The 17,706-nt window shown below is 42.3% G+C and overlaps 1 protein-coding gene across 1 annotated transcript in view; it reads left to right on the top strand.

Moving 5' to 3' along the window:
* The window catches only part of LOC134571648 (cytochrome P450 3A4-like), a 98,047-nt gene that overhangs the window by 41,073 nt on the left and 39,268 nt on the right, over nucleotides 1-17,706 (top strand). The window contains exons 3-6 of the mRNA XM_063430125.1: nucleotides 7,086-7,138; nucleotides 10,823-10,922; nucleotides 13,422-13,535; nucleotides 14,243-14,331. Of these exons, the coding sequence (XP_063286195.1) occupies nucleotides 7,086-7,138; nucleotides 10,823-10,922; nucleotides 13,422-13,535; nucleotides 14,243-14,331 (356 nt within the window). The remainder of the gene's footprint in view (nucleotides 1-7,085; nucleotides 7,139-10,822; nucleotides 10,923-13,421; nucleotides 13,536-14,242; nucleotides 14,332-17,706) is intronic.

Genomic DNA, 17,706 nt, shown 5'->3' with positions numbered 1-17,706 from the left:
TGCACCCCCTCTCTAAAGTTTTTAAAAAGTTTATGCAAGTGTGGTACTAGCTCTTCCCGAAATGTCTTGTAATAGGATCCATCAAAACCGTCCGGCCCTGGTGCTTTATTCCCCTTAAGTCCCGTGATTGCCCTATCTATTTCCTCTTAAGTTATCTCCGCTGCTAACTGGGCCCTCGCCTCTCCGGAGAGTTTCGGGAGGTCGAGATCCATCAGAAAGCTGTGGATACGTTCCGTCTCCTGGTCCAGTCTCTGTCCATCTGTAGGAGTGTGGTTATATAGTGCTTTGTAAAAGTCGCGGAAGACATCCGCAATATCGCCTGGAGACGTCTTTATGGATCCGTCTGTGTGTCGTATGGATGTGATATATGTACGTCTCTGTCGCGCCCGTAAGGTCCTAGCCAATAGAGTGTCCATTTTATTCCCTTTTTCATAAAAGGAACGTTTAGACCACGACAACGATCTCGCTACGTCATCTACGAGCAATGCTCGTATGTCATGTCGTTTGGCCTCTACCCGTCCCAGTGTCTCCCCGTCCGGGTAGGTCTGGTGTCTCTGCTCTGCAGTCTTGAGTTCCCTAAGAAGTCTCTCTAAAGTCGACAGCTTTTGCTTTTTCTTCATCGTTGCTAGGCGGATAAAGGCACCCCTCACTACCGTTTTATGTGCTGCCCACACCGTGGATACTCCCACCTCAGGTGTGTCATTTTGGGCGAGGAAATCTGTTATCTCCGCCTGTATTTGTTCTCTAACCATAGGGTCACGTAATAAGGAAGCGTTAAGTCTCCATGTCCAAGGGGATGCGGCACAGAGGTTCCCAAGGGTAATCGAGACCTCTGCGTGGTCAGACCACGTAATGGATCCCACCGCAGAGTCAGTGGTGCGTGCGAGGCAGCTATCATTAGCCAAGAAAAGGTCGATCCTTGAATAAGTGCCATGTGGGGCTGAGTAAAATGTGTAATCGACCTCACTCGGGTGCTGAGCCCTCCACACGTCCACCAACCCCGACCGCGTCATAAAGTTGTGTAACATCCTGTCCTGTCCCCCTCTCCCCTGTGATCTGAGTAAGCCTCTATGGGTGCTTCTGTCCACCGCCGGGCTCACCACCGCATTGAGGTCCCCTCCAACGAGGAGCATACCCCGCCGCAGACTCTGGATTTTGTCAAGTAATGTGTCCCAGAACTCCCGCTCCGGTCTATTAGGGGCATAAACATTAACTAGATGGACGGTATGGGAGTATAGAACCCCAGATACTATGATATAGCGGCCTTCCACATCTGCTTCAGACGAGGTTATCTGCAATGGGCATCTACTCCTCACCAAGATTGCCACCCCGTTACGTTTACGGTGGGCCCTGGCCTCGTGGGAGACTGTATATGTGTGGTCTCGAAGGGTAAAACGTTCTTGTTTAGGCAAGTGCGTTTTCTGGACAAATGCAACATCCGCTCCCCCCCTTTTCAGTTCACGGAAAAGCAATTGCCTCCTGGTCGGGGTGTTAAGGCCCCTCACGTTTAGCGAGACAATTTTCAGGGACATTAAACTGAGTTAGGTCCTGAGCTATTGGAAAGGAACCGAGCCCGGCCCACGATCCCCCCCCCCATATGTTCTAAGGCTGCCTGCAGTCGTTATGGGGCGCCTCGTTGGAATTTTCATATTGGCGGAAAGGTGGGCATACCCCTATGGGCATAGGGAGTGCCGTGCCAGAGACAAGCGGGCTGCCAGTCCCCAAACAGGCCGATCAGTTCTCCCCTCCCTACCGCTTCCTATGGTCCTCATCTTTCTTTCCCCAGGCGCTGCTGCATCCCAGTCCCCTCCTCCACCTGCAGTCACCCCCCCTACCCGCCTCACCCTTCTCTCCTTCATGGGGCCTCAAAGATACGAGCACCGGCCCTCAAAAGAAGCACCCTCCCTACGTAGCCCCCATTCTACCTGCCGGTACCTGGGAATGCAGTGCAGGGTGCGGGGCAGCGGAAGCACAGACGTGGCATCTAGACATATCCCCGTTCACCTAGGTAGATGGGTTATGGCACCCCGTATACAGAGCATATTTTAAGAATCTCCCCTAGGATTGGCCACCTTAGCCTCCCATGCAGTAGGGTAATAATGTTCTCCGGAGTAGTCTCATTATGCAGCAGTCCCGCCCAGGTATCCCGGGCCCACTGGAGAGGGCTGATAGCTCCGCTAGTATGCTCCTGTTTTAGGGGCTGAACCACCCCCATCCCGTGTGCCCTGGGACACCCCCATGCCCCTTAAAGTGGAGACCATGCACACCCCCCCTTTCCGTGCCCTACCCACCCCACCTAGCTATTGACTCCTTCCCCCCGCGTATCCAACTCACCGTGTCCTCTAACGGTAGGTCCTTCCCCAGAGGGGACTCCTTCCCTCCTCCACCAGCAAAAATCTATCCAAAAACATTAATATGAAACCTCTCTCTGCTTGCACAGGCTTCTGTCTCTGCTGGGCTCAGGCTGTGCGGTACACGATACCCCCCTCAGGCCTCAGTGTCCTCCGGTTCCGGCGGCCTGCCACTCCGTCGGTAGGGGTCTCAGCTCCTCTGTAGGCACCGGTACGGCTGGTAGGTTCAGTGGGGGTGCCAACCCCATTTCGCCAAAGAACCTCCTAGGATCTCCTCCGGGTGACAGAACATGCACTCTGCCTTCTTTGAAGGCCATAAGGTGGAAGGGAAAACCCCATGCGTAGCGGACTCCAGCCCATCTCAACTCTTCCGTGATCGGCTTCCATTCCCTTCTGCGCTGGAGTGTGCTAGGTGCCAGGTCTTGATAGAGAGCTATAGATGCTCCTCCATGAGCGATAGGGCCCTCTCTGCCCCTCCGAAGTATTGCTTCTTTGGTGGGAAAGTGCAGAAACTTGACAATTATGTCTCTTGGTGCGTTCACCTCCGGGCCCTATGTGCCCTCTCTATCTGCCACATGTCCTCTGGAATATCTGGTAGTAGCGGTTTGAATATGGCAAGGATAAGCTCTGCAAGGGGTCCTTCACCCTCCCTTTTTGTAAAAAAGTTTGTAAAAAAATCCAAGCAGAGTTTAAAAGAAGACTATGTACATATAAAACATAACAGCTTGCCCTAGGTTAGACCCCAATGAGATCTCAAACAAGTTTTACGCAATTATACCACTGCAGAGTAAATCTATAACATTTGCATATCAGACTAATCCCACCCACAAGGACAGTTCAGAAGTGAAATGCCAGGCTGGTACATTTCAAGTGTCAGGCTGGTACATTTCTATACAAGAAATGATTTTAGTGATATTTTACATTGTATTAATTTGCATGAGATAAACCTAACATCTCTTAACAGTATATTTTGATACACAAAATCTTTTTTTTCCCTTTTGTTGCCACCTGTTGCTTTGATATTTGGTCAGTATAGTGTCACAATTGCCGAAGTGCTTTATGTGAATGGAGCATCTTCTCTTAATTGTAGTTTATAAGAGTGCTGAGTATTATTTGAAATTGACACTTTAATAACAAATTTCAGTAACACCTACCTAACTGTCAGATGGCAGAGACATTTTCTTCCTGGTTCCATAAGCTCCATGGAGTTATCCGAAGTATCAGGCGAGCTCTACTAGAGTGCACCGGCCTTCTCCCCAAAGTAAACGTGTGCCTTGTCAGTGTGCACTTCCACAGAGCCTAGTGTAGCCCTGCTTTCAGCCTGGAGAACTTGGGCAAAAATACTGTAAGCAGGCTGACTTGTGTGCATTCACAGCTCAAATTCAAAGGCTCCTCAGTGACAAGCCTCTAACTGGAAACTTCCCACTGGCAAAAAAGGGAGGATGTGCAAAGGCTGCACACAACTATTTTGCTAGCTGTTTTTATATATACGCCTATGACAAAATGCCAATATAAATGCATGTTTTCATTGGAAGTATATCCATATATTACATATATTACAATATACATTGTAAAAATAAATAAAAATAAAACCATTTCCATTGGAGTGGTCTTTTAAAGAGGTTATAATTGTTGAAGGTCACTGGTGCCTTCCTTCTGTTTATTGTTAAATATTTATTTCATGGTATAAAGTAATGCCAGTCGTCAGCAGCCCATCCTCTCTGTCCTGCTTGGGCTAATAAGGAAGCATTAGCTTGAACAGCAGTTGGCACTGGTGATTGTTTGAGAGTGTCTTAGGCTATAGCTTATCACTAAAAGTGAACCTAAAAGTGTTTTATTTTATCTACCTCATTGTTATTGGGACATCTTAACCTACTACACTATAATTTCCCATTATCTCTCCTCTTGTAGTTACATATACTTTTTAACGGACATCTCAGGCACTATACCAACCCTTCTCTTTTATCTGCTTTTAATATATCACTGCCGTGCATTGCTGGTATGAATTGGTATGGCTAAGGTAAAGTGTTCCTTTGCCATTCTTTCAGTGGGTGCTGCGTTGTGAGTTACAGGACTGAGATTAAATCAATATAGTGGAACACTCTGCTACAGTATGCAGAAACCAGGAGCTAACCTATGATGTTGGCTGAGTATGGTAAACGGTACAAGTATAGAGATTGCGGGTATATAAATGTGTACTGTGCCTTTAAGATATAAGAAATGTGTGCTGTGCCTTTAAAACTCACAAAATGTGCGTGGCAGGTCTATTAACAAGAAAGAAAATAAAATAAAATAAAGAGAACAAAGGAAGAGTCCAATAAGTCACAGAAAAAAAAGAGATGAAAAAATAGGGAGAAAAAAGATGAAGAAAAAGATAATATGGTGAATAAAAGCACAAAAAATAAGAAAAATAGATAAAATGAAATAAAAATAAGAATAAGAATAAAAAATAATAAGTATAAATAAATATAAAAAATATAATAAATATAAAAATCAAAGAATAGAAATAAAAATAAAAATAAAAATACAAAATAAAATAAAATAAAAAAATAGATAGATAAAAATAGATAAATAGTGGATAACGCAGCCGATGATATGTGCAGTGCAGATATCTCTATCCCTGATATAGCATAGGGTAGTTGATATCTGCTCCAAATATTATACTTTGTATATTTCAAAGATGTGGTTCAAAATGTTTAAAATTATAGTAGCAATACAGTATGAGGAACTGGATGCTAGGGTGGTACAAGAAATGTATCACTAGATATAGAAAGCAATGGTACAAACTGGATGTAAATAACATAAACCAGTTTATTGGTAAAATTTATAAAAATATAAAAATATATAATAATATAATTCAGGAACAGTTCATGCAGTGGTTACCAGTCTAATGAGGCTCAGAAAAGTGCAGAAACCCTTGGATTTGGCTGGGATTGATGTGGATTGACTTTGGGCGATGAGCTTCAGAAATCCTGCTGCCGGTGAGGACGGCGGGCTTTTCTGTGTGCGTCCCGATAAGGATCTCTCTCCAGGGGACGTGCTCTGTGAACGGCTCCACTCGGCAAATACACAAAAGGTCCTGTGCGAATGCTGTTCTCTGCTGGTAAACGCTCTATGTGCTGGAACTCAGTCCTGATGGATTACTGTGTCTAACGCGTTTCGTAGGAGGGTGCCCTACTTCTTCAGAGACGGGATGTGGACCATTGCTATCTAGTTACTTAAATATACATGCTTGTAATTGCTAATAAAGCCTTATACTTATACATTACATTCTCATTATTGAAAGGACTTCGAAGATTCATCGGTCTGTACATAATACATAAACCTCACATAGATTTCCATGTGTTTCATGTATAAAAATATAAGTTATAACATAATTATGTGAAAATTTGAACCTAATTGACAGTTAAATTAACAGTGTGATTCTTGATACTTAACAGTTATACAGGGTAATATAACAAACAACTTGATGGTGTTACAATGTATAATTACTCAATGAACAGAGGAAATGGTACAGGAGAAATACGATGGTAGGATAAATAGAATAAAATAAGATGAATTAATGAAACTAAGAATAGATCTAGAGGAATATAAGTGAATGCCTTATATGAATAGTAAAACAATAATAATAAAACGGTAATAATGATAACACCAGTTCTTGCATAATGGTATATAAAAAACGCTTAATATCATATAGTAGGAGTATGCATAAAGATGGGGGACATATACATATGTAATCCTATATACATGAAAAAATGAATTAATACAAATTGCTATACAATAAAAATATGAATATATGAAATATATAGTATAATATATACAGTCTTCTCATCTAAAAAGGAAACACATTGGTTAGTAATCAATAGATGAATGTAAAATCCAAGATGGGAGTGGACTCATAAAACAAATCTAATAGAGGGACAATGATTAAAGTGCCATAATGAAAAAGTGATAGGTGCATAGTATAGTGCATATCAGGTAAGGAGTGAATATAGGGGATATCTAAGTATGTAGTGTCAAATTAGAGGAATGCATGTAGCTCAAAATCTATATTCAATCCTTTGGGGGCTAGGGTGTCTAATTCAAAGATCCATTTTGCTTCAGTCTGATCTAGTAATTTGTCAATACTGCCTCCTCTCCAATGTACATTAACTTTTTCTATAGGTAAAAATTCTAGACCTGTGGGGTCTCCCCCATGTTTCTCTTTAAAATGCTTTGAGAGGTTGTGTGTTAAGAGTCCCTTTTTGACATTCCTGATGTGCTCGGCAATGCGTACTTTCAGTGGTCTTTTTGTGCGTCCCATATATTGCTTTGGGCACGGACAGGTGACGAGGTAAATGACTCCTGCAGTGTTACAGTCCATTCTGCTCTTCAAGTCATACTCCTCTTGACTGATCAATGAAGTGAATCTGGTGGTTACTTCTCTCATTGTGGGATTATTTTTACATGCTGGGCATTTCTTACACTTTGTGAATCCATGAGCGGGGTTTTGACCCCTGGTGGTGTGCGGGGGTTTGATGGTGGGTGCCAACATGAGTTGGAGATTGGGGGCTCTGGTGAATATGATCTGTGGTTGGTGATCAAGGAATTGAGAAAGGGATGGGTCACTCTTTAGGATTCCCCAATATAGTGCCTACAGTGTGCTTTTAAGAATTTATTATATTCGCCTGTATTTGGAAGTGGTATGTTATTTTCACAGAGTGCATTTTTTTAACAACATTGTTTGTTTTTCAGGGTATTTTTGAATTTGATATGGCATGTTTCAAGAAATATGGACGTGTATGGGGGTGAGTTAAGATCAATCAGTTGATATATTTACAACTCTCATTTAAGATGCAATTGCCAATGGTAATTCCTTGTGTTATATAAGAATTACATTAACTTTTTTTTTTTTTATATATTCCTCCTATAGTAGATTAAAAGTTGTTATATGTATTTTATTTAAATGGTTACTCCAAGCACCATGAACACTTCAGTGAATTGAAGTGGTCTTGGTTCTTGGGTTCTATATGCTCAGCATTTCAGTTTGAAATGCTGCACATTCATAGATAGTTAAGTTGTTGTCAGAGGTGTTGCTTTATCTCCAGCAGCATCATTAGTACAAGAGTTCTGTGCTGGTTAATGTCAATTCTGTGTGTATTCTAGGCAGAGAAGGTCATGCATTGGCTGAGAGTGCTCAACTGACACTCAACCAGTGATTGAGTGAAAGTATTGACATCCAGCTTCTGTAGAACTGCAGAAGCCAAATGCTGATCCTACTACTCATTCATTTGCAGCACAATGTAGTTTGAAGTTAATCAACCATCCTGGGATTCTTGGCATCTAGAAGGACCAAGAACAAAAGGATTTTTTTTCCTGTGTATTCTGCTGATAGAAGTATTTTCTGGGAAATCTAGTTTACTTATCAATTTCTACAGATGGAAACTGCTTCCAGAAACCTTTACTCTGCATCTTGATCTTCAGCTGCAGTATTTGAAGAAAAAAAAAAAGAGGTTAAAAAGGATTTTTTTTTAAAGACATTTTTCAATTTTACCTTTAAGGGACACCAAAACAACTTTAGCTTAGTGAAGCAGTTTCGGTGTATAGATTATGCCTCTGAATTTACCCGGCTCAATTCTCAATTTAGGAGGTAAATGGTGCAAAAAAAAATATTGTGTATAGGGTGCAAAATAAATTACAGGAGAGTCTCAAAATGTGCCTTGGCAGTAGTAATTAAAGGATAACTATAGGGTCAGGAACACAAACATGTATTCCTGACCTTATAGTGTTAAAATCACCATCTAGCCCCCCTGGGCCCCTCATGCCTCCATAAATATAGTTAAAATCTTACTGTATTCAAACCTGAAGCTGTAACTCTGCATGCTGTTAGACTCAGAAAAACAAGCAGTCTGCTGACATGTGGTAGCCTGATCCAATCACAATGCTTCACCATAGGATTGGTTGAGACTGACAAGGAGGCAGATCAGGGGCAGAGCCAGCTTGATTCAAACACACCCCTGGCCAATCAGCATCTCCTCATAGAGATACATTGAATCAATGAATCTCTATGAGGAAAGTTCAGTGTCTGCATGCAGAGCAGTGGCGGATCCAGAGCCTGATCTCGGGAGGGGCACTTGTAGATTATTTAAATAAATAATCCAGACACAATAACCACTACAGCTCAGTGTAGTGGTTATAGTGCCAATAATGCCAAGACCCCCTCCCAGAGTAAGTAGTCAAACTGTTTAAGAACTGTTTGACAACTTACCTGAGGTCCTCTGGGAAATGGGGCTGTTGTAGGGCAGAGGAGCAGTGGTATGTGTGAGGGGTGCAGTGTGTGTGTGTGTGAGGGGGACAGTGTATTAGCAGTGTGTGTGTGAAGGTTGCAGTGTGTACGTGAGGGCGGCAGTATATGTCAGGGGTGCAGTGTGTGTGTGGATCAGTATGTGTGTGTGACAGTTACAGTGTGTGTGTGTATTGCAGTGTATTTGTGGGGCAATGTATGTGTGTGGGGGCAATGTGTTTATGGGGGCAGTGTGTGTTTGTAGGGGCAATGTGTGTTTATGGGGGCAATGTGTGTATATGGGGGGCAGGGGCAATGTGTGTGGATATGGGGGGCAGGGGCAATGTGTGTGTGTGTGTGTGTATGGGGGGCAGGGGCAATGTGTGTGTGTGTGTATGGGGGGCAGGGGCAATGTGTGTGTGTGTATGGGGGGCAGGGGCAATGTGTGTGTATGGGGGGCAGGGGCAATGTGTGTGTGTGTGTATGGGGGCAGGGACAATGTGTGTGCGTATGGGGGGCAGGGGCAATGTGTGTGCGTATGGGGGGCAAGGGCAATGTGTGTGCGTATGGGGGGCAGGGGCAATGTGTGTGCGTATGGGGGGCAGGGGCAATGTGTGTGCGTATGGGGGGCAGGGGCAATGTGTGTGCGTATGGGGGGCAGGGGCAATGTGTGTGCGTATGGGGGGCAGGGGCAATGTGTGTGCGTATGGGGGGCAGGGGCAATGTGTGTGCGTATGGGGGGCAGGGGCAATGTGTGTGTATGGGGGGCAGGGGCAGTGTGTGTGTATGGGGGGCAGGGGCAATGTGTGTATGGGGGGCAGGGGCAATGTGTGTGTGTATATGGGGGGCAGGGGCAATGTGTGTGTGTGTATGGGGGGCAGGGGCAATGTGTGTGTGTATGGGGGGCAGGGGCAATGTGTGTGTGTATGGGGGACAGGGGCAATGTGTGTTTATATGGGGGGCAGGGGCAATGTGTGTGTGTATGGGGGGCAGGGGCAATGTGTGTTTATATGGGGGGCAGGGGCAATGTGTGTGTGTATGGGGGGCAGGGGCAATGTGTGTGTGTATGGGGGGCAGGGGCAATGTGTGTTTATATGGGGGGCAGGGGCAATGTGTGTGTGTATGGGGGGCAGGGGCAATGTGTGTTTATATGGGGGGCAGGGGCAATGTGTGTGTATATGGGGGGCAGGGGCAATGTGTGTTTATATGGGGGGCAGGGGCAATGTGTGTGTGTATGGGGGGCAGGGGCAATGTGTGTGTGTATGGGGGGCAATGTGTGTGTATGGGGGGCAGGGGCAATGTGTGTGTGTGTGATAAGAAGGATTTTTTTTTTTCATGTGTGTGTGTTTTTTTTTATTTATTTAATTAATTAAATAAATGTTATGTCCCCCCTCCCTTCTTACCTTTACTGGGAGGAGGGGGGGCATTTTTCTTTCCCTGGTGGTCCCAGTGGGGATTCCCTGGTGGTCCCAGTGGTAGAACTGAACTCTAGCCCGCGCTCCAGGGCTAGAGTTCACTCTCGCGAGATTTGGAGCGTTGCCGTGGTAACCGCGGCAACGCTCCAAATCTCGCGAGAGGAGGACCCGGAGGAGCTGCTGGTAACAGCTCCCGGGTCCTCTCTCCCTCCCCTGACGGTCGGCTGTCAGTAATGTGCCTGCAGACCGGGGAGGGAGATCACTGATCTCCCTCCCCGGTCTGCAGGCACAATGCAGGGCTGGCACTTGGGCAATGTCAGCTCTGCATTAGCCGGCAGGGGAGAATCTCGGGGGGGGCAATTGCCCCGTTGCCCCCCCCCTGGATCCGCCACTGATGCAGAGGGAGGAGATACTGAATGTTTGGAAGCATTTTAGGCAGTCATGATCCAGGAAGGATCTCTAACAGCCATCTGAGGAGTGGCCAGTGGAGTTATCACTAGGCTGTAATGTAAACACTGCATTTTCTATGAAAAGACAGTGTTTACAGCAAAAAGCCTGAAAGTAATGATTCTACTCACCAGAACAAATTCAATAAGCTGTAGTTGTTCTGGTGACTATAGTGTCCCTTTAAGAAAAAAATATGCATTATACAAGATACTAGAAAGTTATATTTCTGAACTTCTTTTTCTCTAAATAATTTAAAAGTTGCCGTTTCAAAATCATTCCTTTAGTAGCAGTGCCATAACTCACACGTGTATTACAGTCTGAACATTTTTTTCTTTTTTTGCCTCCAGATTTTATGATGGACGTAAGCCAGTGCTCGCTGTTATGGATCCTGTAATCATTAAATCTGTCTTAGTCAAAGAATGCTACACCATATTTACCAATAGAAGGGTATGTTGCAAACTTCAAATATCCTCAGACATTTTCCTAACTCTGCTATTTCCTATACTTAAATGTCTGCTTCAGAACTTGTTTCATTTTTCTATTTAATGATCAGCTTTTCTTTTACAAAATATTTCAGACTGGAATTGGCCTTTTTAATGTGTTTGAAATTGTGTTTTTTTAATTTTACTTTTTTTTTTATTGCTAAATCAACATTGTCTTCACGAACCAGACAGTGGCTGTGAACTCTCAAACAAGACATGAATGAACCTACATAATGGTTTATATTAGCTATACAAATAGTTTAATTTATGCTTATTTTTAAAACATTAATTGAATTTGAGATAGATGTATCCAGAGTAAAGAATCTGTATGACAACATTAAACGAGGACCTGCAAAGACCTCCTGATGGTGACATCACCGTTGGGTGTCGGTGGACACCCCGATGGGAAGAGGGGTTTCGCCGCCAGATTAAGAAGAGCTGCAATAATCCTGGAAGCAAGAATCCTAAAACGTAGTGAAATAGCTGTTCCCTACAGACACTAGACGAGGCTCTTTGTTGAGGGTAAAACTGTAACTGCTTTAATGGGAGCCATAGCTAGCCTTTAATGCAAGTCCCCATGCAAGGGGTTTCTGGTGACACAGGGGCATTCCCCACTGGACCTAACGTAAGCACACACATAATCACCTCTCAGGTCCAGAACAAGCATAATAAAAATATCTCAAAATATATATTTAACAGTGAGATATCCCTTCAAATTCTATATCCCTGGATAGCCTGGGTCTGAGCGCCCAACATATCCTGAAAGCGCTCAGATCCCATGAAGGCAGCCGAAATGCCACCGGGGTATAGTTCAAACCGACCGCACACAAGGAGCCTGCCCAAAATAGTTCCATGATATCCGGCTGTGCGGTCGGTCCTTTTCAGGAATATCAAATACACGTCTTAACGTACGAATAACAGTTTGTGCATATGTTCACAGAGTATATGTGGTTCGAGAGATGCTTCTACCGAATGCCACATTGTTCGTATAAATAATGCCGAACTTATTTGGGTATGGAAGTCTTAGAGGTGTTCACGACGTTGAGTGTCCGATATTAGTTCCATACACTCGACGACCAAACACCACTGTCTGTGTCCGTGTTCCAAGATGGCCGCCGCCATGTGTTTGCACATACGAACGACGACCACCCAGCCGACCGCTTAGAATGTTGAGGTGCTTGCGGTTACAGAGGTGTTAGCAGAGGTTAATGTGGTCAACAAGCAGAACACTCCGCATATGGGTGGTCTGTCGTTTGGTAGATTATTTGGTATTTGAACGGGGCAAAGTTAACATATGTGGTGGATTTATTTCACTGAACAAACAGGTGAAGGGAACAAAGAGCTGTAACATCCAGGGACAGGGAGGTCTGTCACACTCGCTCTGCTTCTCTTTGACTTGCTAGGAGCCAACTTCACTGCTGGTGACATCACTGCTTGCGAGAGTGCAGCATTGAGGTCAATGTGGGATCCTACAAGACCGCAGGACACTCCATAGACACAGCCGATTCCCTGCCACAGTCACTGGTGATGGCTGTCAGGATTTACTCTTAGACACTGCCTTAAAACTAAGAAAAAAATGTGGTGGAGAAATACAGAGACAACATAATCTCTACTTTGTTTACTATAATCTCTTAATTGGGTTGGACATTCTTTATGAAATACTATTTTTTAGGGTGTGGGGAGGGGAGGGTGACAGTGCCTCTTTAACAAAAATGTTAACAAAAATCCCCAAAGCCCATCTATTACCCCATCATCCAAGTACTGTGTGAACATGAAGAGTCGATAGGGCTGGTTGCTGAACAAACCTTTAATCCAGCACTCTGAGCTGCTCACTGCACAGCATGAGCACATGTTGCATATTCATATCATAAAAGAAATTGGAGATATAATGACTAAGATTTGATACAAAAAAACAAGAAATCCCCAAACAGTTTGACATTGGTTAGATAGAAAACTAAGAGTGTACCTATAGTATCTTTGCACCATAACAACTACAACATATCTCCCAGCATTAGTCTTACAGTGTCCATGTGCAGAACATTACTGAAGCAATTTAGCACAAGATGATTGCCTTGACTGCACTTTGCAGTTCATGTTCAAGTCTATTGATGAGCTCATGCAACACTTATTGGGGACTTTCATCTGATATTAATCCTGGGAGAGAGGTACTGGAGCCAAAATTCAGGATGTCTTCTTGGATCTGAACTGCTGTGAGTCATGCCACAATAAAGGGTGTTTCTAGTGGTGGTTCCCTTTAAATAACGATGGCTCATATATTATATCTTCTTGTATTAATACTTATGGAGGCAAAGAGGAACCTTCTAAATTATATATATATATATATATATATATATATATATATATATATATATATTTAATATGGCACCTCTGGAGTTTCATGAATACTTGATATAATGCTTGTTTTTCTGTATGTCACCTGACTGTACTATTTTATGTTCTTTAGAATTTTGGTCTCAATGGTCCATTGAATTCAGCGGTATCTATTGCTGAGGATGAACAGTGGAAGAGAATTCGTACAATCCTATCACCTACATTCACCAGTGGGAAATTGAAGAAGGTGAATGACCTATTAAACATACCTTTCATATCTATATATATATATATATATATATATATATATATATATATATATATATATATATATATATATATATATATATATAGGGGGAAACTGATCTGCATGTTTTCATTTCAGGATAAAGTTATAGTACGCTGTACGAATTAGGATGATAAGACTAGTTTCTATTACCAACTTTGGTAGTAAATCATAGAAAAAAAAGATGAATATATTTTCAGCTGGATTTTCCGCCCTTTCATTTTATTTTCTGTACCCTACCATTTATATGGTATATATGTAATTATTACATAGACAAAAGAACATTTATTTTTACTTACTGTAATTTTCCTTTCTGTTTATTTGTACATAAATACTCTTTCTCAGATCAGAGGGCATTAATACAATTTGGATAAGTCTACTGTAATGAAAAATTATGTTACTTTCCCCTTAAAACAATAATTAATGAGAAGCAGACTAAAGGAGATTCAAATACCTATATATATATAAATATTTCTTCACAGCAGGCTGTATTTCCGATCTTACCTTTAAAGACCATAATCATTTAAAATAAATTAATCTTTAAATATGTAATTTTAAATAATCCCTATAAAAATCTGAACGTTTTATAAGAGTCTGAACATGTAGAATATGATTGAAATTAATAGTTTTTAAAATAATACACCAATTCATTTCCATTACTATTTCAGATGTTTCCTCTAGTGAAGCAGTATGGAGATCTTTTAGTGCAGAATTTACAGCAAAAAATTGAAAGCAAAGAGCCTCTTAACATGAAAGAGTAAGTATGCAGTTGGTTTTAGGTAATTATTGGTTCCTTATATTTTCTATATTATGTAAAAACCTGCACATTTAATCACATGTACAAATATTAAGCTACTAATTATAAAAAGTGAATTTATGTCTATACATTTTAAAATAGATTAAGGTATCTTAACTATAGTGTTGGAATCCATTGAGTTCCCTTTACGTAGCCAATATGTACTCAGACTGTAAAAATAGGAGAAGAAAAACTCTCCAGATAGACACTCAAGATATTTAGGACATGAGGACATCCAGTGTCTGTGAAAACCCTATAGGAAAGCATTGAGGCAATGCCTTCCTATGGGAAGGGTGCACACACGCATTAGGTCCCCCTAATCGAATAGACTGAGCACCAATGCAGCTTCAAGAGACATTGGTGCTGGAATTCCTAACACTATAGAATCTCTTTAATGTTGTTGCTACTTTATACAAACCATCCACCACTCATTAAACTTTGTATTCCTAACTCTTTACAATCCCTTTAATATTGTTGCTACTTTATACAAACCATCCACCACTCATTAAAGTGCCTGCCGCTAGACTTGCTTCAAGTGTCTAGTAGCATCTGTTTACTGATTGCAAAATGTCACCAGTAACAACAGAATAAAAAGCTGTCGCTACTTGTAGCCAGTCACTAAGTAGTGGCTAATGGACCATATTATTCTCAAATGGAATCCCTAACTTCTACTTATAGTTTAGTTTATATATCACGAGACATTTTTTTTAGCTGCAAAGTGAATTGACTTAAAATAAAAAAATAAAATTAAAAAAAAAACACTTAAAATGAAATTAACAATGTTTTGTGAGATTCTCTTCTATGCTTGAGTAGGGAGACAAAAAGGAGTAGCAAGATATTTTTTGAATATAGGATATAAAAACAAACCTTTGCTTTCACAAAAGGAAGTATAGATCAATGATGGCTGGTTTAATTTAATAGTAAAATATAGACCGCAAACTCCTGTACTGTCAAGGTGTTGTAAGGTCTTAAATTCAAGTTCTGCAAAATTAACTTTTATTTCAGTGTGCTCTATATATATGCCATTTAGACAGGGCATATAGACAGTGTACAGTCAAACCTTCCTTTAAAGTGGACTGGCTACGTAATGGTGCACAGTGGAATGTTCATCCATTTTGAATCCTCCACCACTCAACCAGGTCTTTAGCTGTATGTGTCAGGGCTGCCACCAGAAATTTTGGGGCCCCTGACACAGCCCACAGTCTGGGCCCCCCGGGGCCCGCCGCCAAGTCAGTCCACATGACCTGCCCCAAGTCCGCCCACATGACCCGCCCCCAAATCCACCCACAGGGCCCATCTTAAGTCCACCCACAAGGATGAAGTGTGTGTGTACTGAATTTGTTTGGGTGTGTATAGTGGCTATAGAATGTGTGTAGTGGATACAAAGTGCGTGAGTAAAGTGGACACGCTGTTTATAGTGGATTCAGATTGTATGTTTGTGTAGTGGACAGAGTGTGCGTATAGTGGATGTATTGTGTGTATAGTGAATGCAGAGTGTGTGTTTGTGTACTGGATGTAGTATGTGAATAGTGAATGCAGAGTGTGTGTTTGTGTAGTGGATGTAGTGTGTGTGTGTATAGTTAATGCAGAGTGTGTGTTTGTGTAGTGGAAGTAGTGTGTGTATAGTGGATGTAGTGTGTGTGTGTATAGTTAATGCAGTGTGTGTTTGTGTAATGGATTATGTGTGTAGTGAATGCAGTGTGTGTTTGTGTAGTGGATGTTGTGTGTGTGTGTGTAGTGGATTATGTGTGCAGCGAATGCAGTGCTTTTGTGTAGTGGATTGTGTATGGTTGTGTAGTGGATTATGTGTGTGTGCAGTTAGTGTGGTTGTGTAGTGGATGATGTGTGTGGTTGTGTAGTGGATGCAGTGTGTGTTTATGTGGTGGATGGTGTGTATGGTTGTGTAGTGGATGATGTGTATGGTTGTGTAGTGGATGCAGTTTGTGTGTTTATGTGGTGGATGATGTGTGTGTATTTGTGTAGTGGATGATGTGTATGGTTGTGTAGTGGATGCAGTTTGTGTGTTTATGTGGTGGATGATGTGTATGGTCGTGTAGTGGATGATGTGTACGGTTGTGTGGCGGATGATGTGTATGGTTGTGTAGTGGATGATGTGTATGGTTGTGTAGTGGATGATGTGTATGGCTGTGTAGTGGATGCAGTTTGTGTGTTTATGTAATGGATGATGTGTGTGGTTGTGTAGTGGATGATGTGTGTGGTTGTGTAGTGGATGATGTGTGTGGTTGTGTAGTGGATGCAGTTTGTCTGTTTGATGTGTGTGTGTGTGTGTGTGTGTGTGTGTGTGGATGTGTGACAAATGCTGCTGGGAGGTATTTTTTTTTATGTAGAATTTGTATAATAAAAAAAAATTTATTCCCCCCTCCCTGCCTCTTACCTGTAACCAGGGAGGGGGGACAATGGATTCCCTGGTGGTCCGGTGGCTCCGCTTGTTGGGGCAGCAAGGAGGAGCCCAGCAGACTCCCTCCACGTTCTCCCTCCTGCCAGCCACTGCTCTATGCGAGCCCAGCATGCATTGTGTGCCGCGGAGCGTTGTCATGACAACTCGCGGCAACGCTTTACTGCTGTGACTCGCACAGCCAGGAAGCAAGTAGTAGTAAGGTCCAAATCTGTGAGTGTATATGAGTCAGTCTGTGTGTGTTTATGACTTAGTCTGTGGTGGGGGGGGTCAGTGTGTATGGGTCAGTCTGTGTGTGTACGAGTCAATCTGTGTGTGTTTGTGGGTCAGTGTGTGTATATGAGTCAGTCTGTGTGTGATGGGCGGTCAGTCTGTGTATGTTTATGAGTCAGTCTGTGTGTGTGGATCAGTCTGTGTGTGTGTGTATGAGTCAGTCTGTGTAAGTGCTGGAGCTCCAAGAGAGATACCTCTCATCTTGTGACCTCCCCTGTACCTGACTTTTATAGGCAACCTTCTGAACCACCATGGATCTGTGCAAACCCCCTCCCTGTAAGGTTATGACAGGGAAATGGGAATATATATTATATTTATTTTTATATATATTATATATATAATTTATTGTTTATTATTATTATTATTTTATTATATTGTAGGATATTTATTTATTATGGAAGACCAGTGGTAACGTTGAATACAAACAGTTCCTTATCTGCCAGTTTTCCCCATAATAGCTCCTGTTTTTGGACTGATACACCTACCCCATTGTATGTTTTAACATTTCAGATGCCTTACTGACTTGGACTTCAGACTGAAATTTTCTTGTTTTTGGTTACCAAAATTTAGTAAAAGTTTGTTATTTTGAATGGATTTCACTTATGACTGTCAGCAGGTAAAAGTATTATTCCATGTTTTATGCTAAA

Source organism: Pelobates fuscus, chromosome 8 (assembly GCF_036172605.1).
Source record: "Pelobates fuscus isolate aPelFus1 chromosome 8, aPelFus1.pri, whole genome shotgun sequence".
Taxonomy (NCBI): domain Eukaryota; kingdom Metazoa; phylum Chordata; class Amphibia; order Anura; family Pelobatidae; genus Pelobates; species Pelobates fuscus.
This window is presented reverse-complemented; position numbering and strand designations above follow the sequence as displayed.